Below are 22,167 nucleotides of genomic sequence, written 5' to 3'. Positions count from 1 at the left end.
GAAGGTGTAAAAGACATGAAAAACAAAGAAAGATAAGGAATGACTGAGGAACTGTCACAGCGCTTAGTCATTCCTTATCTTTCTTTGTTTTTCATGTCTTTTACACCTTCAGAGAAGGTAGTTTCTTTTTTATTTTTTGAGACAGTCTTGCTCGGTTGCCAGGCTGCAGTGCAGCGGCGTGATCTCGGCTCACTGCAACTTCTGCCTCCTTGGTTTAAGCGATTCTTCTGCCCCAGCCTCCCAAGTAGCCGGGATTATAGGCACATGTTACCATGCCCGGCTGATATTTTGTATTTTGAGTAGAGATGGACCTCGTGATCCACCTGCCTCAGCCTCCTAAAGTGCTGGTATTACAGGCGTGAGCCACCAAGCCCCTTTTTTTTTTTTTCAGACGGGGGTCTCACTCTGTTGCCCACGGTGGAATGCAATGGTGCAACCACAGTTTACCGCAGCCTCTAACTTCTGGCCATAGGCGATCCTCCTGCCTCAGCCACCTGAGTAACTGGGAGTACAGACGTGCACTACCATGCCTAGCTCTTTTTTTTTTTTTTTTTTTTTGTGGTATAAGCAGGATATTTAGACACAGCTAATTCTTTTTATTTTTTGTAGAGACAAGGTCTCAGTATGTTGTCCAGGCTGGTCTCAAACTCCTGGGCTCAAGTGATCCTCCCACCTCAGCATCCCGAGTGCTGGGATAACAGGCATGAGTTACCATGCCCAGCAGAAACACTTTCTTATAGGTTACTGCGATGTGGCAAATGAACTGGGTTGGCATTTGCCGGCCTAGCCAGCTTGAACAAAGCACTTTGCCTGGAGGCATCTGTAAAAATGGGAAAGGCAGTAAAAACCCATCTTATAGTGCTAATATGACAATCCATTGAGCTCATGGCTGTCCTTTTTCAGCCTACACAGGAACAATGGCAAATATATGCTTATAAGTGCTTTAGATGGATAACTTGGATAACTCATGTAATCTGATGTCAACCTTAAGCCATAGGTACCATTGGTACTCCCATTTGACAAGACAGTAAACTGAGGCTCATAGCAGGGGAAGAGTCTGACCCCAGATCACATAGCCTGGGAATCAATGCCAGCAGGCTGGCTCAGGAGCCCATGATCTTTGTGGGGTTTTTTCTTTGTTTGTTTGATTGTTTTGAGACAGAGTCTCACTCTGTCACTCAGGCTGGAGTGCAGTGGTGCGATCTTGGCTCATTGCAACCTCTGCCTCTCGAGTTCAAGGGATTCTCCTGCCTCAGCCTCCTGAGTAGCTGGGATTATAGGCACCTGCCACCAATGCCTGGCTGATTTTTGTATTTTTTCTTTTTTTTTTTTTTTTTGAGTCAGAGTCTCACTCTGTTGCCCAGGCTGAAGTGCAGTGGCATGATCTCAGCTCACTGCAACCTCTGCCTCCTGGGTTCCAGTAATTCTCCTGCCTCAGCTTCTCAAGTAGCTGGGACTACAGGTGCATGCCATCATGCCCAGGTAATTTTTGTATTTTTAGTAGAGAGGTTGACCATGTTGACTAGGCTGGTCTTGAACTCCTGACCTCGAGTGATCCACCAGCCTCGGTCTCCCAAAGTGCTGGGATTATAGGCATAAGCCACTGTGCTCAGCCCCTTATTTTTGTATTTTTAAGTAGAGATGAGGTTTCACCACGTTGGCCAGGCTGGTCTTGAACACCTGACCTCAGGTGATCCACCTGCCTTGGCCTCCCAAAGTGCTGGGATTACAGGCATGAGCCACCGTGCCCAGCCTAAAACAGGCACCTGAGTTCAGGTGTTCAAGACCAACCTGGCCAACGTGGCAAAACCCCATCTTTACTGAAAAACATAAAAATTAGCTGGGCATGGTGGCGGGCACCTGTAACCCCAGCTACTTGGGAGGTTGAGGCAGGAGAATCACTTGAATCTGGGAGGCAGAGGTTGCAGTGAGCTGAGATTGTGCCATTGCACTCCAGCCTGGGCAATAAGAGTGAAACTCTGTCTCAAAAACAAATACTTTTAAATTTTGTACTACTTTTAGATTTAGCAGAAACATTCCAAAATATTATAGAGTTCCTGTCTCCCCTCACTCAGTTTCCCTCATGTTAACATTTTACTTAATCATGGTACAATGATTAAAATCGAGAAATCAAGATCGGTACAATACTGTTAACTAAACTACAGCTCTCATTTGGATTTCACCCGTTTTTCTATAATGTCTGTTTTCCCTTCCAGAACCTGATCCAGGATCTCACATTGCACTTAGCGGTTTTGCTTCCCTAGCCTCCGTCCATCCATCAGTTTCTCAGTCTTCCCTTATCTTTCACCATCTTGGTATTGCTGAGTACTGATCAGCTATTTTGTACAGTATCTCTCATCTGGGTTTGTCTGATATTGTCTCCCGACTGGAATTAAGTTATGCGTTTTTGGCAAGACTGTCATACATGCGATGTTGTGCCCTTCTTGGTACATGACACAAAGGATCAAGGTGTGGCTGTGACTTATTGCTGTGACTTATTGATGTTGACCCTGATTGTTTGATCAAGGAGGTGCCTGCTGGGTTTCTTCACTATAAAGCAATTATTCTTTGTAATTAGTGAATATCTTGAGGGAGATGGCTCAAGACAATGCAAATCCTGTTTCTCCTCAATGTTTGCCCACTAATTTTAGCATCCATCAGTGTATCTTATCGGCAACAATTATTAGTGTGGTGTTTGCTTAATGGTGATTTTCTAATTTTCTAATTCCCTCCTTTTTTTTTTTTTTTTGAGCTGGAGTTTCACTCCTGTTGCCCAAGCTGGAATGCAATGGTGCAATCTTGGCTCGCTGCAACCTCCGCCTCCTGGGTTTTCAAGTGATTTTCCTGCCTCAGTCTCCTGAGTAGCTGGGATTTCAGGCATCCACCACCATGCCTGGCTAATTTTTGTATTTTTAGTAGAGTTGGGGTTTCACCATGTTGGTCAGGCTGGTCTCGAACTCCTGACGTTGTGATCCACTGCCTTGGCCTCCCAAAGTGCTGGGATTACAGGTGTGAGACACTGTGCTCAGCCCTCCAGTTTCTTTTGATTGGAGAGTGGTTATTTAGAAGCTGAGATCTGAGTGCTAGGTGTGCTTATTGCCACTGGGGTGTCATTGCTTCTAGTTCCTCTCAACAGACACAGCGAGGCAATACATGCGTGTATATGAAGCTGCATATTCACCCATTTATGTTTGAATCTGTATAAAAATTTATTACCTGGCTGGGCACAGAGGCTCACACTGTAATTCCAGCATTTTGGGAAGCCGAGGTGGGTGGATCACTTGAGGTCAGGAGTTCGAGACCAGCCTGACCAACATAGTGAAACCCCATCTCTACTAAAAATAGAAAAAAATTAGCCAGGTGTGGTGGTGTGTACCTGTAATCCCAGCTACTCAGGAGGCTGGGGCAGGAGAGTCACTTGAACCTGAGAGGCAGAGGTTGCAGTGACCTGAGATCACACCACTGCCCTCCAGCCTGGGTGATAGAGCAAGACTCCAATTCAAAAAAAAAAAAAAATTAATTACCATGAGATCATTCTGATATCCCTGATTTCAGCCCAGCACTGTGGGTTTATTTTAGCCTCATCTTTCCTTTTTGTAACTTTTTTCTCTAACACTCAGAAATTTGACCCTGATTGTTTATAATATACTATTTGTTCAATCCTAGTGTACACATAAAGCAGTTCTGGCCAGGTGTGGTGGCTCACACCTGTAATCCCAGCACTTTGGGAGGCTGGGCAAGTGGGTCACCTGAGGTTAGGAGTTCGAGACCAGCTTGGCCAATATGATAAAACCCTGTCTCTACTAAAAATACAAAAATTTAGCCACAGATGCCTGTAATCCCAGCTACTTGGGAGGCTGAGACAGGAGAGTCACTTGAACCCAGGAGGCAGAGGTTGCAGTGAGCTGAAATCATGCTATTACACTCCAGCTTTGGCAACAAGAGTGAAACTCTGTATCTCAGAATCATTCACAAGTGTGGCTGTGAGAAGCACCCACTGCCAAGGTGACAGGCTTTACGTACAGGCCTTTTTGTCTTTTGCCTTGTAATAATACCCAGTTAGGACACTGTTTCTTGCAGTTATTTTTCTTCCTCACCCGCTTCCGTGTGGTTATGTTATTCATTTTTTAAATCTGGTTAGGTCCACTTATTAGTGTTTCCATTCCATATTGGGTTCCCTCCACACCCTGATAGTTTTGTTTATTTTGTGGGTGTGTGAGGGAAATGTGAAACATGACTATAGTTCCAGGAGTCAAAATTACACAAATGCCTGACTCAGGGAAGGGTCTGTTTCCTCATCCCTACTACTCTGTTCCCATTCCCGTTTCCTTCCTTCCTTCCCTCCTTCCGTCCTTCCTTCCATCCTTCCTTCCATCCTTCCTTCCTTCCATCCGTCCGTCCTTCCTTCCTTCCTTCCCTCCCTCCCTCCCTTCCTTCCTTCCTTCCTTCCTTCCTTCTCTCCCTCCCTCCCTTCCTTCCCTCCCTCCCTCCTTTCTTTCCTTCCTTCCTTCCTTCTTTCTTTCTTCCTTCCTGCCTTTTTTTGGAGAAGGATTCTTGCTCTGTCACCCAGGCTGGAGTGCAGTGGCACAATCTCTGCTCACTGCAACCTCTGCCTCCCAGTTTCAAGTGATTATTTTGCCTCAGCCTGCTGAGTAGCTGGAGCCACCACGCCCGGCTAATTTTTGTATTTTTAGTAGAGACGGGGTTTTGCTATGTTGACCAAGCTGGTCTTGAACTCCTCACCCAGCGAATTTTTGCATTTTTAGTAGAGAAGAGGTTTCACCATGTTGGCCAGGCTTGTCTGTAACTCCTGGCCTCAAAGCAATCTACCCACCTCAGCCTCCCAAAGTGCTGGGAATATAGGCGTGAGCCACCACGTCTGGCCTCCTCGTTTTTTCTACCTCATTTTCCATCCATCTCCTGTAAGTAATTCATCTCTTATTTATTTATTTAGAGATGGAGTTCTTATTCTGTGGCCCAGGCTGGAGTGCAGTGGCACAATCTTGGCTCACTGCAACCTCCACCACCCAGGTTCAAACAATTTTCCTGCCTCAGCCCAAGTAGCTGGGATTACAGGTGCCCGCCATCAAGCCCAGCTAATTTGTGTACTTTTTTTAGAGTTGGGGTTTCACTCACCCGCCTTGACCACCCAAAGTGCTGGGATTACAAGTGTGAGCCACTGTACCTGGCCAGGAATTCATCTCTTTAGTAGCTGGTGTATGCTATCTGTATTTCTTTTGTACAAATGAGCAGAGACACCTGTGTGTTTTCTTATATCCCCTTACATTAAGGGCAGTAACTACACTCTTCTGCACTTTGCTATTTTTGGTTTAACAATATGTCCTGGAAGCATTTCATAGCAGTTCTTGGAGCTTGTCCTCATTCTTTTTTACACCATTGTGTGGATGTTATTCAGTCACTCTCCTAAATATGGGCATTCAGGTTGTTTCCCATATTTTGCAATTACAGAGCATACTGCAATAAATAACCCTGGGCACATGCACTTTTGTATGGCTGGGGGAAGAACTCTTAACATTACACTACACCACACGGCATTTTTAAAACCTTGACTTGGGTGCCAACATTTAAGAATTCGAAACTATCACTTTAAAATATGGATTTTCCTATCTAGCTATACATGCTCCTGAGATATTAAAACCGCTGTGTAAAGATGTGTTCTAGAAGTCAATAGAAAAGTCGGGACATGCTCATGCCTGTAATCCCAGCACTTTGGGAGGCCGAGGAGGGCAGATCACTCAAGTCCAGGAGTTCAAGACCGGCCTGGGCAACACAGCAAGATCCCATCTCTAAGAAAAAAAAAATTAAAAATGAGCTGGGCATACTGGTGCATGCCTGTGGTCCCAGCTACTCAGGAGGCTAAGGTGGGAGGATCACTTGAACCCAGGAGGCGGGTGTATTAATTTGTTTTCATGCTGTTGATAAAGACATACCTGAGACTGGGAAGAAAAAGAGATTTAGTTGGACTTACAGTTCCACATGGCTGGGGAGGCCTCAGAATCATGGCAGGAGGTGAAAGGCACTTCTTACGTGGTGGAGGCGAGAGAAAATGAGGAAGCAGCAGAAGCGGAAACTCCTCATAAAACCATCAGATCTCGTGAGACTTATTCACTACCACCAGAACAGCATGAGGGAAACCGCCCCCATGATTCAAATGATCTCCTTCCAGGTCCCTCCCACAACACATGGGAATTACGGAAATATAATTCAAGATGAGATTTGGGTGAGAACACAGAGTCAAACCATATCATTCCGCCCCTGGCTCCTCCAAATCTCATGTCCTCACATTTCAAAACCAATCATGCCTTCTCAACAGTCCCCCAAAGTCTTAACTCATTTCAGCATTAACCCAAAAGTACACAGTCCAAAGTCTCATCTGAAGGCAAGTCCCTTCCACCTATGAGCCTGTAAACTCAAAAGCAGGTTACTTACTTCCTAGATATTATGGGGGTACAGTTATTGGGTAAATACTATTCCAAATGGGAGAAATTGACCAGAACAAAGGGGTTATAGGACCCATGCAAGTCCAACATCCAGCAGGGCAGTCAAATTTTAAAGCTCCAAAATGATTTCCTTTGACCTCAGGTCTCACATCCAGGTCAAGCTGATGCAAGAGGTGGGTTCCCATGGTCTTGGGCAGCACCGCCCCTGTGACTGCAGGGTATAGCCTCCCTCCTGGCTGCTTCCACAGGCCGGCAGTGAGTGTCTGCAGCTTTTCCAGGGGCACAGTGCAATGTGTCAGTGGATCTACCATTCTGGGTCTGAAGGATGGTGGCCCTCTTGTCACAGCTCCACTAGGTGGTGTCCCAGTAGGGACACTGTGTGGGGGCTCCAACCACACATTTCCCTTCTGCACTGCCCTAGCAGAGGGTCTCCATGAGGGCCCTGCCCCTGCAGCAAACTTCTGCCTGGGAATCCAGGAGTTTCCATACATCTTCTGAAAACTAGGCAGAGGTTCCCAAACCCCAATTCCTGACTTCCCTACACCTACAGGCTCAAAACCACATGGGAGCTGCCAAGGCTTGGGACTTGCACCCTCTGAAGCCATGGCCTGAGATCTATATCGGCCCCTTTCAGCCATGGCTGGAGCAGCTAGGATGCAGGGCACCAAGTCCCTAGACTGCACACAGCACAGGGACCCTGAGCCCTACCCACAAAACCATTTTTTCCTCCTAGACCTCCAGGTCGGTGATGGGAGGGGCAGCTGCAAAGGTCTCTGACATCTGGAGATATTTTCCCTATTGTCTTGGGATTAACATTCAGCTTCTCATGGGCCGGCACGGTGGTTCACGCCTATAATCCCAGCACTTTGGGAGGTTGAGGCGGGTGAATCACGAAGTCAAGAGATCAAGACCATCCTGGTCAACATGGTGAAACCCCGTCTCTACTAAAAATACAAAAAAAATTAGCTGGGCATGGTGGTGCAGCCTGTAGTCCCAGCCACACGGGAGGCTGAGGCAGGAGAATTGCTTGAACCCAGGAGGTGTAGGTTGTGGTGAGCTGGGATTGAGCCATTGCACTCAAGTCTGGGTAACAAGAGTGAAACTCTGTCTCAAGAAAAAAAAAAATTCAGCTTCTCGTTACTTATGCAAATATCTGCAGCCAGCTTGAATTTCTTCTCAGAAAATGGGATTTTATTTTCTATCCCATTGTCAGGCTGCAAATTTCCTGAACTTCTATGTGCTGCTTCCCTTTTAAAACTGAATGCCTTCAGGCCAGGCATGGTGGCTTATGCCTGTAATCCCAGCACTTTGGGAGGCTGAGGTGGGCGGATCACCTGAGGTCAGGAGTTCAAGACCAGCCTGACCAACATGGAGAAACCCTGTCTCTACTAAAAATACAAAGATTTGCCAGGCGTGGTAACACATGCCTCTATCCCAGCTACACAAAAGGCTGAGACAGGAGAATCGCTTGAACCTGGGAGGCGGAGGCTGCAGTGAGCCAAGACTGCACCACTGCATTCCAGCCTGGGCAAGAGTGAGACTGTCTCAAAAAAAACAAAAAACCAAAAACGTCTTTAACAGCACATCTTGAATGCTTTGCTGCTTAGAAATTTCTTCTGCCAGAGACCCTAAATCATCTCTCTCAAGTTCAAAGTTCCACAGATCTCTAGGGCAGGGGCAAAATGCTGCCAGTCTCTTTGCTAAACTATAATGAGAGTGACCTTTGCTCCGGTTCCCAACAAGTTCCTCGTCTCTGCCAGAGACCACCTCCACCTGGACTTCACTGTCCACATCATTATCAGTATTTCTGTCAAAGCTGTTCAACAAGTCTCTAGGAAGTTCCACATTTTCCCACATTTGCCTTTCTTCTCCTGAGCCCTCCAAACTGTTCCAACCTCTGCCTGTTACCCAGTTCCAAAGTCGCTTCCACATTTTCGGGTATCTTTTCAGCCACACCCCACTCTACTGCTACCAATTTACTGCATTAGACCGTTTTCACGCCGCTGACAAAGACCTACACGAGACTGGGAAGCAAAAGAGGTTTAATTAGACTTGCAGTTCCACATGGCTGGGGAGGCCTCAGAATCATGGCGGGAGGGGAAAGGCGTTTCTTTTTCTTTCTTTCTTTCTCTCTTTTTTTTTTTTTTTTTTGTGACAGAATTTGCTCTGTTGCCAGGCTGGAGTGCAGTGGCACAGCCCTGGCTCACTACAACCTCTGCCTCCCAGGTTCAAGTAATTCTCCTGCCTCAGACTCCCAAGTAACTGGGACTATACGCATGTGCCACCACTCCCAGCTAATTTTTGTCTTTTTAGTAGAGACGGGGTTTCACCATATTGGCCAAAATGGTCTCACTCTCCTGGCCTTGTGATCCACCCACCTTGGCCTCCTAAAATGCTGGGGTTACAGGCATGAGCCACTGTGCCCAGCTGGTGAAAGGCATTTCTTTTTTTTTTTCTTTAATAAATTTTTTATTCTCCCTATTTTACAGATGAGGAAACTGAGACTTAGGAAGATTAAGTACTTTATTTTTATTTATTTATTTTTTTGAGATGGAGTCTTGCTCTGTCACCCAGGCTGGAGTGCAATGTCATGGGCTCAGCTCACTGCAACCTCTGCCTCCCAGGTTCAAGCAATTCTCCTGCCTCAGCCTCCTGAGTGGCTGGAATTACAGGCACCCGCCACCATGCTTGGCTAATTTTTGTATTCTTAGTAGAGACAGGGTTTCACCATGTTGGCCGGGCTGGTCTCGAACTCCTGACCTGAGGTGATCCACCTGCCTTGGCCTCCCAAAGTGCTGGGATTACAGGCGTGAGCCGCCGTGCCCAGCCGGTGAAGTGAAAGGCATTTCTTACGTGTTGGCGGCAAGAGAAAATGAGGAAGAAACAAACGTGAAAACCCCTGATAAACCCACCAGATCTCACGAGACTTAGTCACTACCATGAGAACAGTCTGGGGGAAACCGCCCCCATGTTCAAATGATCTCCCACTGGTCCCTCCCACAACACGTGGGAATTATGGGAGTACAATTCAAGATGAGATTTGGGTGGGGACACAGAGCCAGATCATCTCACAGAGGTGGCAGTGAGCCAAGATTGCACCACTGCACTCAAGCTTGGGCAACAGAGCAAGACGCCACCTCAAAAAAAAAAAAAATTAGCTGGGCATGGTGGCGTGTGCCTGTCGTTCCAGCTACTTGGGAGGCTGAGGCCGTAAGATGGCTTGAGCCCAGGAGGTCAAGGCTGCAGTAAGCTATGATGGCACCACTGCCTGGGCAACAGAGTGAGACCCTATCTCCAAAAAAAAAAAAAGTCAATGGCTTTGCTGGTACTGGGCTCATGCTTGGTGGCTACTGCCAGATCTGCGTGATCGCTGCCCCTTTGAGACAGAGCGGGTCTACAGCTGGCCACCTGCTCTGCAACTCCTTGCTGTCATACAGGTCGCCCTTGTCTCCCTTTAGATCACCTGTGGCCTCCAGACACCCAAGCTGGCAACCCTTAAATGATATCGTGTGTACCACAGTTGGCACAAGGCCTGCACATGGTAAATAATGACATTAATAATACTCATTCCCCCACACAACCCTAAGTGTACTAGGCACTGTTGCACGTGCTTTACTTCTATTTGTTCATCTAAGCCTCATAACAACCGTGTAGGGCAGAGACTATTATTCTTCCATTTTGCAGACAGGAAAACTGAGGCTCAGAGAAGTGAAGTGATGTGCCCCAGGAAAGCTCAGCAGAGCTGGGGCAGGGTGCAGTGGATCACACCTGTAATCCCAGCACTTTGGGAGGCTAAGGTGTGTGGATCACCTGAGGTCAGGAGTTCAAGACCAGCTTGGCCAACATGACAAAATTCTGTCTCTACTAAAAATGCAAAAATTAGCTGGGCGTGGTGTCAGGCGCCTGTAATCCCAGCTACTAGGGAGGCTAAGGCAGGGGAATTGCTTGAACCCGGGAGGCAGAGGTTGCAGTCAGCTGAGATCGCACCATTGCACTCCATCCTGGGTGACAAAGTAAGACCCTGTCACAAAAAAAAAAAAAAAAAGGCTGGGTGCAGTGGCTCACACCTGTAATCCCAGCACTTTAGGAGGCCAAGGTGGCTGGATCATGAGGTCAGGACTTCGAGACCAGCCTGACCAACGTGGCAAAACCCCATCTCTACTAAAAACACAAAAATTACCCAGGCATGGTGGTCGGCATCTGTAATCCCAACTACTCGGGAGGCTGAGGCAGGAGAATTGCTTGAACCTGGGAGGTGGAGGTTGCAGTGAACCGAGATCACGCCACTGCACTCCAGCCTGGGCAATACGAAAGTTTGTCTTTAAAAAAAAAAAAAAAAGGCAGAGCTGGGATTGAACTTGGGCAGTTCCAGAACCTGTGTCCTTGACTACTAACTGTTCAACAGCAGTTACTGTCAACGCCCCTCACTTTTTCTGCACGTCCCTCCCACCCACCCTCCCCAGGCCTCACTCCCCTGCCACCCTCTGTCCCTTTCTCCTCAGGTGAGCCAGGCTCCATGACTGTCACCTGGACCACATGGGTCCCAACCCGCTCTGAAGTGCAATTCGGGTTGCAGCCGTCAGGGCCCCTGCCCCTCCGCGCCCAGGGCACCTTTGTCCCCTTTGTGGACGGGGGCATTCTCCGGAGGAAGCTCTACATACACCGAGTCACGCTGCGCAAGCTGCTGCCGGGGGTTCAGTACGGTGAGAGGGGCCCCAGGCTGAGCTGTTGATGGGAAGAGGAGTGGGATATGGCCTAGAAGCTACCGCTGGCTGGGGGCTCAGGCTGGGCTGGTAACTCCTCTGCCTATCTGCAAGCCTATTGCATGAGATCCCAGGAGGAAAATGGAAGCTGCCAGGAAGGCCGACTGAAGGGGCATGGGCCAGCCCCCACCAGTCCCCCCATCTCCTCCCCTCCACCAGTCGAGGAAGGATGGGGGTTGGGGGGAGGGTCCTGGGAGGCCAGCTGACTGCAACCTTTTCTTCTCCCTTCAGTTTATCGTTGTGGCAGTGCCCAGGGCTGGAGCCGTCGGTTCCGCTTCAGGGCCTTCAAGAATGGGGCCCACTGGAGCCCCCGTCTAGCTGTGTTTGGGGATCTGGGGGCTGACAACCCGAAGGCCTTCCCGCGGCTGCGCAGGGACACCCAGCAGGGCATGTATGATGCCATTCTCCACGTGGGTGAGGCATCTGCATCCGCAGGGGCCTGCAGAGGGATGGTGGGGGGTTCGTGGTAGGATAGTGGAGGTGCATGGAGGGATGGTGGGGGGCGCAGAGGGATGGTGGGGGGAGCGCGGATTAGGGGTGGAGCCAGGACCATGGAGGGGACAGGGCTGGGGCCAATGTGTCTCTGAAGGGACAGGGGATGGGACTGGCGGAGGCGGTGTCTGTGGTCAACCAGCCTGCTCAGGTTAAAATCTCAACTCTGGCGCTCCTGCCAGGAGCAGGGTTTTCCCTGTGTATTTTGATCAGAGGAAAAGCTGGTTCCAAGTTCGCAGGGCTGCTGTGATGACTACATGAGTGCCCGTTGCCCCGCAGGGTGTGGACGCACTTCGGTCTCCTTGTGCTGGTTACCATTATTATTGCTGTTGTTATTAAGAGGGGGAGGGAATGAGATGGGTAATGGGGGTGGAGGACTGTATGCTTCAAAGTGCAGACTCTGGAATCAGGCTTCCTAGGTTATTTCTAAATCCTCACTAGCCAGCTGTGTGACCTGGGGCCTCAGTTTCCCCATCTGAAATGGGAATAATAATACTCATCTTGGGCTGGGTGAGGTGGCTCATGCCTGTAATTCCAGCACTTTGGGAGGCCGAGGTGGGTGGATCACTTGAGGTCAGAAGTTTGAGACCAGCCTGGCTAAAAATACAAAAATTAGCCAAGCGGTGTCTGTAATCCCAGCTACTTGGGTGGCTGAGGCAGGAGAATCGCTTGAACCCTGGAGGTTACAGTGAGTCAAGATGACACTACTGCACTCCAGCCTGGGTGGCAGAGGTAGACTCCGTCTAAAAAAAACAAAACATCTTGGCCAGGCACAGTGGCTCACACCTATAATCCCTTTGGGAGGCTGGGAGTCGAATTCCTGGGCTCAAGTGATACTCCTGCCTCGGCCTCCCAAGGTGCTGGGATTAACAGGAGTGAGCCACCATACCTGGCTCTTTCAAGTCCAATGAAAGCGGAAACCAGTCTGAGTCCTCATCATCCTTCTGTTCCCCCTCCCCCAGGAGATTTTGCCTACAACATGGACCAGGACAATGCCCGTGTCGGGGATAGGTTCATGCGGCTCATTGAACCCGTGGCTGCCAGCCTGCCGTACATGACATGCCCTGGGAATCACGAAGAACGCTAGTGAGGACCAAGGGCCATGGCGGTGGACGAGGGCTGGATCAATGAAAATGGTCCTGTTCTTCTTAGCGTCTCCCCTGAGTCTCTCATGCTGCAACATCTCAATTGTGGTAGCAAGAGGAGGTGGGGGTGAGCTGGAAGCCAGACTCAGGGCCCGACAGTGACGAGGTGGGGTATAGGAGCAGGGCTATGAAGTTCAGTCCCTCACCTCCATCCCTTGCACTTCCCTTATTCTAGCAACTTCTCTAACTACAAGGCTCGCTTCAGCATGCCGGGGGATAATGAGGGCCTGTGGTACAGGTAATGTGGGGGTCCCGGGGGACTGGCCCTCTGCCCTGAAGGATGGGAGATGCAGCGGAGCCCCGGCCCTAACCCCTGCCCTTTGCCTCCCCCAGCTGGGATCTGGGTCCCGCCCACATCATCTCCTTCTCCACCGAGGTCTATTTCTTTCTCCATTATGGCCGCCAGCTGGTACAGAGGCAGTTTCGCTGGCTGGAGAGCGACCTCCAGGTAACCTGGGTGGAGGTCCCCTCTCGTTCCCCGGCCGGTCCCACCTCCCCCTCCACCCCTGACCACCAGCCCCTCACTCTGAGCCCTTCTCCCTAGAAAGCCAATAGGAACCGGGCAGCCCGGCCCTGGATCATCACCATGGGGCACCGGCCCATGTACTGCTCCAACGCAGATCTGGACGACTGCACACGGCATGAGAGCAAGGTGAGGCCCCTCCCTGGGAGGCATCCGGGAGGTCCCGGGAGGCATCGGGGAGGCACTGAGACCCAGGCGGGTGTTGGTGTGCGTCACCCTCACCTGCTCATTCACCCTGCCCAGGTCCGCAAAGGCCTCCGAGGCAAGCTGTACGGGTTGGAGGATCTTTTCTACAAACATGGTGAGCGACCCTGGGGACCCACGCCCCACGCCCACCTGTCCCCGCTTCAGAGGTCTGATCCTCGCTTGCTCTGTCTCAGGGGTGGACTTGCAGCTGTGGGCTCATGAGCACTCGTACGAACGACTGTGGCCAATTTACAACTACCAGGTGAGGCTCGGGAAGGGCTGAGCACCCACGCGGCTGGGGTCCGTGTGGTTGACGCCCCAGCATGGTCCAGCGTGACTGCCCGCCACTGAACACTGTTCCCCTCCACAGGTATTTAACGGTAGCCAAGAGATGCCCTACACCAACCCGCGGGGCCCTGTCCACATCATCACAGGATCTGCCGTGAGCAGGGGGAAGGGTGCCTTTGGCTTCTCTCTCTCTTCCTCTCTATGGAGGGCTGGCTTTGCTCCAGCCTGAGTGCTGGGTGCTTTACACAGTGGATATCACTTCACCCTCAGCCCTAAGGCCAGGAACTCTCAGCAGCATGTCCACCGGTGTTGGAAATAGATGCTCGGTGCAGCAAAGAAAAATTAGCACTGAGGCAAAGGATCTTTCAGCAATGCAATTTTTACTTCCTGGATTGCAGGAAAGGTACTCTCATTAGCCATCATGCCAGGAGAGTCCAAAGAACAAAGGGAATACACACACATTTACTCCTTCTGCATTTGGGGTCGTCCTTACTGCTGTGTCTGATCTCTGCTGCCTGGAGCCAGAACTCACAATCTAAACTAAAACCTGATTGGCTACCAACTTAAAACTTTTCCAAACAGGTAAAAGCAATAGAGAGCTGGGACATGCTGTGAGAACTTCCAGCACAGATATCTTAAGTACAAGGACACAGAATGTACTACGTGCCTATAAGCATGGCGTGTCTAACAGCTACATAGGATAGGGCTTAACAAAGTTATTAGTACACTTATTATTTATTTATTTATTTATTTAGAGACGGAGTTTTGCTTTTGTTACCCAGGCTGGAGTGCAATGGCACGATCTCGGCTTACCACAACCTCCGCCTCCTGGGTTCAAGCAATTCTCCTGCCTTAGCCTCCCTAGTAGTTGGGACTACAGGTGCATGCCACCATGCCCAGCTAATTTTTTTTTTTTTTTTTTTTTTTGTAGAGATGGGGTTTCGTCATGTTGCCCAGGCTGGTTTTGAACTCCTGGACTCAAGCAATCTGCCCGCCTCAGCTTTCCAAAGGGCTGGGATTGCAGGCGTGAGCCATCAATCCCTCACCAGCCGCACGATGTCTTTTTAACCTCTTTGAGCCTCTGATTTCTCAGCTGAAAGTGTGATATGGATGGGTCTCATTACTGATGATCACTTTGATCACTTGGTTAGGGAGGTGTCCGCCAGTCCTCTCCACTAAAGCGATTCTCTTTTTTCCTTTGTAATTAACAAGCATCTCCTGGAGAGATACTTTGAGATTATGCAAACATCCTATTATGCCTCAAACTTACCCTCCTAGTTTTATGGTCCATTCATGAACCTTGCTTCAATCTGGTATTACAACTCTGGGTGCAAAGCGGTGATTTTCCTCACTCCAACAGCCTCTCTGCCTCTCGTGCCTGGCTTTTCTGCTGCAAGCACAGGCATTCTGTTTCCCCAGACACTGGTGTTTTAAAACGCTTTCTTGGAGGGTCTACCATGCAGCCAGCTTCAGACCCAGTGATTTCTCTGTTCCTCAAATTGCTTTTTCCCCTTCACACACATCTTGGCCATCTTTTCGTATCGCCCTGCTTCCCTGCTTTGTGATGGCTATGCTATAACGTATTTAACTGACTCCCTGATGAGTGTAGAGATGGCTTCTGGTTCAGAGCTTTCATTGTAATGCTGTAGTGGGCAGCCTTGTACAGCCATGTACTTTTTCTTTTCTTTTTTTTTTCTTCTTTTGAGACGGAGTTTCGCTCTTGTTGCTCAGGCTGGAGTCCAATGGCACGATCTCTGCTCGCTGCAACCTCCGCCTCCCGGGTTCAAGTGATTCTCCTGCCTCAGCCTCCCGAGTAGCTGGGATTACAGGCATGTGCCACCACACACGGCTAATTTTGTATTTTTAGTAGAGATGGGGTTTCTCCATGTTGGTCAGGCTGGTCTCGAACTCCTGACCTCAGGTGATCTGCCCACCTCAGCCTCCCAAAATGCCGGGATTACTGGCGTGAGCCACTGTGCCTGGCCTACAGCCATGTACTTTTCTAGAAGTCAGAGACCTGGAGCAAGGGAAGCCTGGCTGGGGCAGAGTGTTCAATTGTGAGCATTACTGTGGCCAGGTCTTTTGGTTTCGTTTTTGTTTGAGACGGTCTCGCTCTGTCTCCCAGGCCGTAGTGTGATGGCATGATCTAGGCTCGCTGCAAAGTCTGCCTCCGGGGTACAAGCGATTGTCCTGCTTCAGCCTCCCAAGTAGCTGAGATTATAGGCGTGCGCCACCACATCAGGCTAATTTTTGTATTTTTAGTATAAAAGGGGTTTCCCCATGTTGGCCAGGCTGGTCTCTGACTCCTGAGCTCAAGTGATCTGCCCTCCTCAGCCTCCCAAAGTGCTGGGATTACAGGAGTGAGCCACCACGCCCGGCCTCTGGTGGCCAAATCTTGCCTGTCTTCCTTGAGGGCAGCAGGGTCTTGGGCTGGCAGGTCATTTCTGCTTCCCTGTGGGTCCTCCACCTGCCGTGGGTCTGACCACTTCTCCCCCCTAGGGCTGTGAGGAGCGGCTGACGCCCTTTGCTGTCTTCCCAAGGCCCTGGAGTGCCGTGCGTGTGAAGGAGTATGGGTACACACGACTGCACATCCTCAACGGGACCCACATCCACGTCCAGCAGGTGTCGGACGACCAGGTCAGTGAGGGCCAGACCCAAGTCACCCTATTGCATAGCCAGGCCCAGCCAGGCAAATGAGTTGTTAAAAACATGGCCGGGTGCAGTGGCACAAGGATGGCTTGAGTCCAGGAGTTCAAGACCAGCCTGGGTAACATGGTGAGACCTAGTTTCTACAAAAAATACAAAAATTAGGCCAAGTGCACTGGTTCACACCTGAAATCCCAGCACTTTGGGAGGCTGAGGAGGGTGGATCACTTGAGGTCAGGAGTTAGAGACCAGCCTGACCAACATGGTGAAAATTACAAAAATTAGCTGGACGAGGTGGCAGGCGTCTGTAATTGCTACTAAATGTAGTCTCTACTAAAATTACAAAAATTAGCTGGGCATGGTGACAGGTGCCTGTAATCCCAGCTACACAGGAGGCTAAGGTGGGAGAATCACTTAAATCTGGGAGGTGGAGGTTGCAGTGAGCCGAGATGGCACCACTGCACTCCAGCCTGGGTGACAGAGCTAGACTCTGTCTCAAAAAAATAAAAAAAAGTCAAGTGTGGTGGCAGATGTCTGCAATACCAGCTACTTGGGAGGCTAAGGCAGGAGGATCATTTGAGTCCCGGAGTTAGAGGCTGCTGTGAGCTATAATCACACCTCTATACTCCAGCCTGGGCAACAGAGTGAGACCCTAACTCAAAACAACAAATAAATATGGACTGTCGAGCTAGAAATCTGCTCCTGCTACTTGACAGCTGAATGACCTTGAGCCACTTATCTAACTTCTTTGAGCCTCAGTTTTCCCATCTGTGAGAGGGGATGATCATAGTTTCCATCTCACAGGACTGTATGGGGGTTGAATGACTTATTACGTATAAAATACTTAGAACAGTGTGGAACTTGGTAAATTCTGTAGGTATTTACTATTGAGGGGCAGGAGAAGATACAGGTGAGGGTGGGATGCAGGCGGGGGAAACAGTAAGTGGGGTGTGCAGAAGGGGTGGCTTACAGTTAGGTAGACCCAAATAATAATGGCTCACCTTTCTTTATTTTTGCCATTGTAGTTTTAAAATAATAAAAATATTTATTGAGCACCTACTGCATACCAGGCACTGCCTAGATGTTCTGTATTTAGTAGCACTTTATTTAATTAATTTATTTATTTTTGAGATGGAGTCTCACTGTCACCCAGGTTGGAGTACAGTGGCGTGATCTCAGCTCACAGCAACCTCCACTTCCCGGGTTCAAGCAATTCTCCTGCCTCAGCCTCCGGAGTAGCTGGGACTACAAGCATGTGCCACCACACCTGGCTAATTTTTTCTGTTTTTAGTAGAGAGGGGATTTCACCATGTTGGCCAGGCTGGTCTTGAACTCCTGACCTCTGGTGATCTGCCGCCTCAGCCTCCCAAAGTGCTGGGATTACAGATGTGAGCCACCGCATCCGGCACCAACAGCTCTTTATGTACCAAAATAATCCCACAGGAGTGGATTTCCTTTTCATTTTATAGGTGAGGGAACTGAGACTCAGAGAGGGGAAGTAATTTTCCCAGGGTCACACAGCTGGAGGACAGCGGAGCTGGGATCTGATAACTACCATTGATTGAGTGGTACTGGCACCGGCCACACGCTTTGTGTGTGTGATCTCAGTCGGTTCTCACCATCACCCTGGGCATCTATTACCTTGCGCATTGCATAGAACATGGGGGTTATGCTCAGAGAGTCCAGCCACACACTTGAGAGTGGATGTGAAGGCCAGGCGCGGTGGCTCACGCCTGTAATCCCAGCACTTTGGGAGGCCGAGGCGGGCGGATCACTTGAGGTCAGGAGTTTGAGACCAGCCTGGCTAACATGGAAAAACCCCGTTTCTACTAAAAATACAAAAATTAACCAGGTGTGGTGGTGTGGGCCTGTATTCCCAGCTACTCAGGAGGCTGGGGCAGGAGAATGGCTTGAACCTGGGAGGCGAAGGTTACAGTGAGCCGAGATCGAGCCACTGCACTCCAGTCTGGGTGACAGGGCAAGACTTTGTCTCAAAAACAAAAAAAGAGAGACAGAGAGAGAATGTGCTGGAATATAAAACAAGGTCTGTCTGACTCCGGAGTTTGTGTCCTAAAAATATCCTACACTCACACAGCCCTTTCCATATGCTGGGCTCCGTTTACAAATACTATCTCATTTAACTCCCACAACACCAGTGATGTGGCTACTCTTACTCTCCCACCACTTTTCAGATGAGGAAAACTGAGGCCCAGAGAGGACTAGCACCTTGCTCAGGGTTGCACAGCGCATCAGAGGGCAGAGATGGGATTGGAACCCAGGCCATCTGGCCCCGGAGTTCAGGCTTTCAGCTCTAACTACTGTCCCTGTTTTTGTCCCTCACAGGATGGGAAGATTGTAGATGACGTCTGGGTGGTGAGACCCCTGTTTCGCCGGCGGACGTACCTCTAGGGATGGGAGCCGCTCTCCTCCAGAAGCCTGTTTTGCCAGCTTGGCTGCTGTGACCAGACACTGATCAGGCCTGGGTGGGGAGTTGGATGGGTCCTGACTCCCCTGCCCTCCAGAGGCCCCATAGAGGGTGCATGCAGCCCTATGGAGCTGGGGCAGCTGTCCCCTCCTAGAGAGGTGGGAGTCCTGGCTGGCTGTGGAGGGAGCGGGCACAGAGTGACACAGGGCGGGCCTCTGCTGGCATGGCCCCACCCTCCTGCATAGCACTGATGGAGCGAGGTGCCCATAGGGCTTCTGGAATCAAGAGCCTTAAACTGTGGCTCCATGGACTTTGCATGTCTGCTGGGGGTGCCCCTGGACTGCCTCCTTTCCTGCCCACCCTGCAAGGGCATCGCCAGCCTTCCGTCAGCAAAGTGGGCACAACCATCGTGACACTACTCACCAGCAGGTGGCGTCGGGGGCTTTTTCTTCTGAGCCCCACACTGAGAGTTGGTCTGAAGCTGGCTCCTGCTTCAGGGCTCAAGGAGTGTGGCCCAGGGTCCCTTCGTGCCTCTCAGTTTCCCAGGCTGCCACCGTCTTATCCGGGAAGAAGAGACATGCTAACACTCCTGCCTCCCAGCTAGGACAGATGACAATCTGCAAGAGCCCACAGACTTGCCAATTCCTTCCCTCTTTCCTTTCTTTCCCTTATTTATTGAATCATAATTTATTGAGCATCTACTATGTCCCAGGCTCTGTTTTCAGTGCTGGGGAGACAGACGTGAATGAGACAGAGATCTCTGCCCTCACAGGTCTGACATTCTAAACAGATAGTTGGAAAAAATACACGATAAATGAGTTGGTTAAATAGCGATTCATGCTCAGAAAACGCAGGGACCGTGAGGGAGCAGTTGGAATTTTCAGGGGGATCTCACTGAGAGGGAAACATCTGGGGAAAGAGCATTCCAGGCAGAGGAACAGCCAGTGCAAAGGCCCTGAGACAGAAATGTGGCTGCCCGGCGGGGTACAGTGACACACCTGTAATCCCAGCACTTTGGGAGGCTGAGGCAGGCGTATCACTTGAGCCAGAGTTTGAGACCAGCCTGGGCAACACGGCAAAACCCCGTCTATATCAAAAATACAAAAATTAGCTGGATGGCCAGGCATGGTGGCTCATGCCCATAATCCCAGAACTTTGGGAGGCCAAGGTGAGTGGATCACAAGGTCAGGAGATGGAGACCATCCTGGCCAACATGGTGAAACCCCGTCTCTACTAAAATCCAAATTATTAGCCAGGCATGGTGGCGTGTGCCTGTAGTCTCAGCTACTCAGGAGGCTGAGGCAGGGGAATCGCCTGAATCTGGGAGATGGAGGTTGCAGTGAGCTGAGATCATGCCCCTGCACTGCAGTCTGGTGACACAGCAAGACTCTGTCTCAAAAAAAAAATTAGCTGGGCATAGTGGTGTGTGCCTGTATTCCCAGCTGCTCAGGAGGCTGAGGCAGGAGGATGGTTTGAGCCCAGGAAGTTGGGGCTGCAGTGAGCCATGATCGCGCCACTGCACTCCAGCCTGGGTGACAGAGCAAGACTCTGTCTCAAAAAAAGAAAAAACAAACTTGCTCATTGTCTGTCTACACCCTCAAGGCTAAGTTTGTGAGGGTGGTGACCGTGAATTCAACACCTCTGCCAAATCCTCCCAGGCCCCTTCTCAGGCTGGAGTGGGGACTCTGGGCTCCCCCCATTCCAGTCCTTCCTACTCCAGGCCATCACTGTCTGGAGATGGGTCTCTCTGACTCTCCCACTGGACTCTGACCCCAGAAGGACAGGGCCCAGAGCTGCGTCGCGGCATTGCCCAGCACAAGACAGATGTGTAATAAATATCTATTGCCTTAATAAAGGCCACCACATGCCAGGCTCCAGCTGGGCAATGCTGGGAGCAGCAATGAATCAGCTACAGCCATGCCCTCTGGGAGCTCGCAGGCAGGCAGGGAAACATGGTTATGCAACACAGGTGATGAGCACTGAGAGAAGGCCATGGCGGGCCAGGCCACGACCAGGAGGTCACAGGCTGGACAGTCATGGAGTGCCGTGGCCACCAACTGAGCTGATGCCCTGTGCAGGCCTGGCATGCTCTATCCCCAGCTGGGTGAGGCTGTGGACGTGCTGGGAGCTGGCAACCTCCACAGAGGGCAGAGGTTGGACACTGGGGTCAAACAGAAACTGGTTCAAATTCCAGCTGCACCTTTCCTGTGTGACCATGGGCAAGTCAGCAACCCTCTCTGAACCTCTGTTTCTTCATCTGTAATCCAAGAATGGTAATACTCTGTGAGGCTGCCTTGGGATTAAATGAGATTGAAAGCTTTTGGATGGATCTTGACTCCTCTTTTCTCATTCTCCACATCTAAGTAACTAGAAATCCTGTTTGCCTTTGAAATTGATCTAGACTTTTTTTTTTTTTTTTTTTTTTGAGGAGTTTTGACCCTGTTGCCCAGGTTGGAGTACGGTGGAGTGATCTCAGCTCACTGCAACCTCTGGATTCAAGTGATTCTCCTGCCGCAGCCTCCCAAGTAGCTGGGATTACAGGCGCACACCACCACGCCTGGCTAATTTTTGTATTTTTAGTAAAAACAGCGTTTCACCATATTGGCCAGGGTGGTCTTGAACTTCTGACTTCAGGTGATCCACCTGCCTTGGTCTCTCAAAGTGCTGGGATTAAAGGCATGAGCCACAGTGGCTGGCTCAATCTAGACTCTCTATACTTTTGCCACCCCAAAAAGCCCCACCCTCGTCCTGTCTGCACTCATTTCCTGCAGACTCCTTGGACTCCCTGCTCCCTCCTGATCCCTGGGGTCCATTCCCCACACACAACCAAAGTAGAGACAGGGTTTTACCATGTTGGCCAGGCTGGTCTCAAACGCCTGACCTCAAGTGATCCTGCATCAGATCACACCCACCCCTGCTTGCAGTTCTCCGTGGCTCTGTCTCAGGCCCACAAGGCCCCAGATGATCTACCCCCATCACCCCTCTGTCCTCACCCCCTCTCCCACTCTGCTGCGGCCACACTGGCCTCTGCATTGGGCTCCCCACCCACTTTTGCACTGGGAGTTCCCTCTGCCAGGGACGCTGTTCCCCCAGGGATCTGCATGGCTCCCGTTCTCCCCCCGTCAGGTGCCACCCTCAGTGCCATCCTCTCTGACCCTCTTATTTAAAACAGCTCCACCCAACTGGAGGTCATCAGTTTCAGGGAAATAAGCCAGGCACAGGAAGACAAACCTCACAT

At 50.3% G+C, this 22,167-nt stretch overlaps 1 protein-coding gene and 1 long non-coding RNA gene across 2 annotated transcripts in view; one reads left to right on the top strand and one right to left on the bottom strand.

Moving 5' to 3' along the window:
* The window catches only part of ACP7 (acid phosphatase 7, tartrate resistant (putative)), a 23,620-nt gene extending 3,665 nt beyond the window's left edge, over positions 1–19,955 (top strand). Inside the window, exons 2-12 of the mRNA XM_032248845.1 lie at positions 10,964–11,164; positions 11,456–11,638; positions 12,679–12,802; positions 13,037–13,099; positions 13,195–13,309; positions 13,406–13,513; positions 13,628–13,685; positions 13,765–13,832; positions 13,941–14,012; positions 16,358–16,495; positions 18,848–19,955. Coding sequence (XP_032104736.1) covers positions 10,964–11,164; positions 11,456–11,638; positions 12,679–12,802; positions 13,037–13,099; positions 13,195–13,309; positions 13,406–13,513; positions 13,628–13,685; positions 13,765–13,832; positions 13,941–14,012; positions 16,358–16,495; positions 18,848–18,913 — 1,196 coding nt within the window. The 3' untranslated portion in view covers positions 18,914–19,955. The remainder of the gene's footprint in view (positions 1–10,963; positions 11,165–11,455; positions 11,639–12,678; positions 12,803–13,036; positions 13,100–13,194; positions 13,310–13,405; positions 13,514–13,627; positions 13,686–13,764; positions 13,833–13,940; positions 14,013–16,357; positions 16,496–18,847) is intronic.
* On the bottom strand, positions 6,368–22,167 carry LOC116530667. The gene is made up of 3 exons (XR_004260102.1): positions 22,157–22,167; positions 21,638–21,640; positions 6,368–6,598 (listed from the first exon to the last, which is right to left on the bottom strand). It is a non-coding gene; the product is annotated as an uncharacterized LOC116530667 (long non-coding RNA).

Source organism: Sapajus apella, unplaced genomic scaffold, assembly GCF_009761245.1.
Source record: "Sapajus apella isolate SASKATOON/1434 unplaced genomic scaffold, GSC_monkey_1.0 scaffold68, whole genome shotgun sequence".
In the NCBI taxonomy this organism is placed as follows: Eukaryota; Metazoa; Chordata; class Mammalia; order Primates; family Cebidae; genus Sapajus; species Sapajus apella.
Note: the sequence above shows the minus strand (reverse complement) of the source record. Positions and strands in the feature narration are given on the sequence as shown.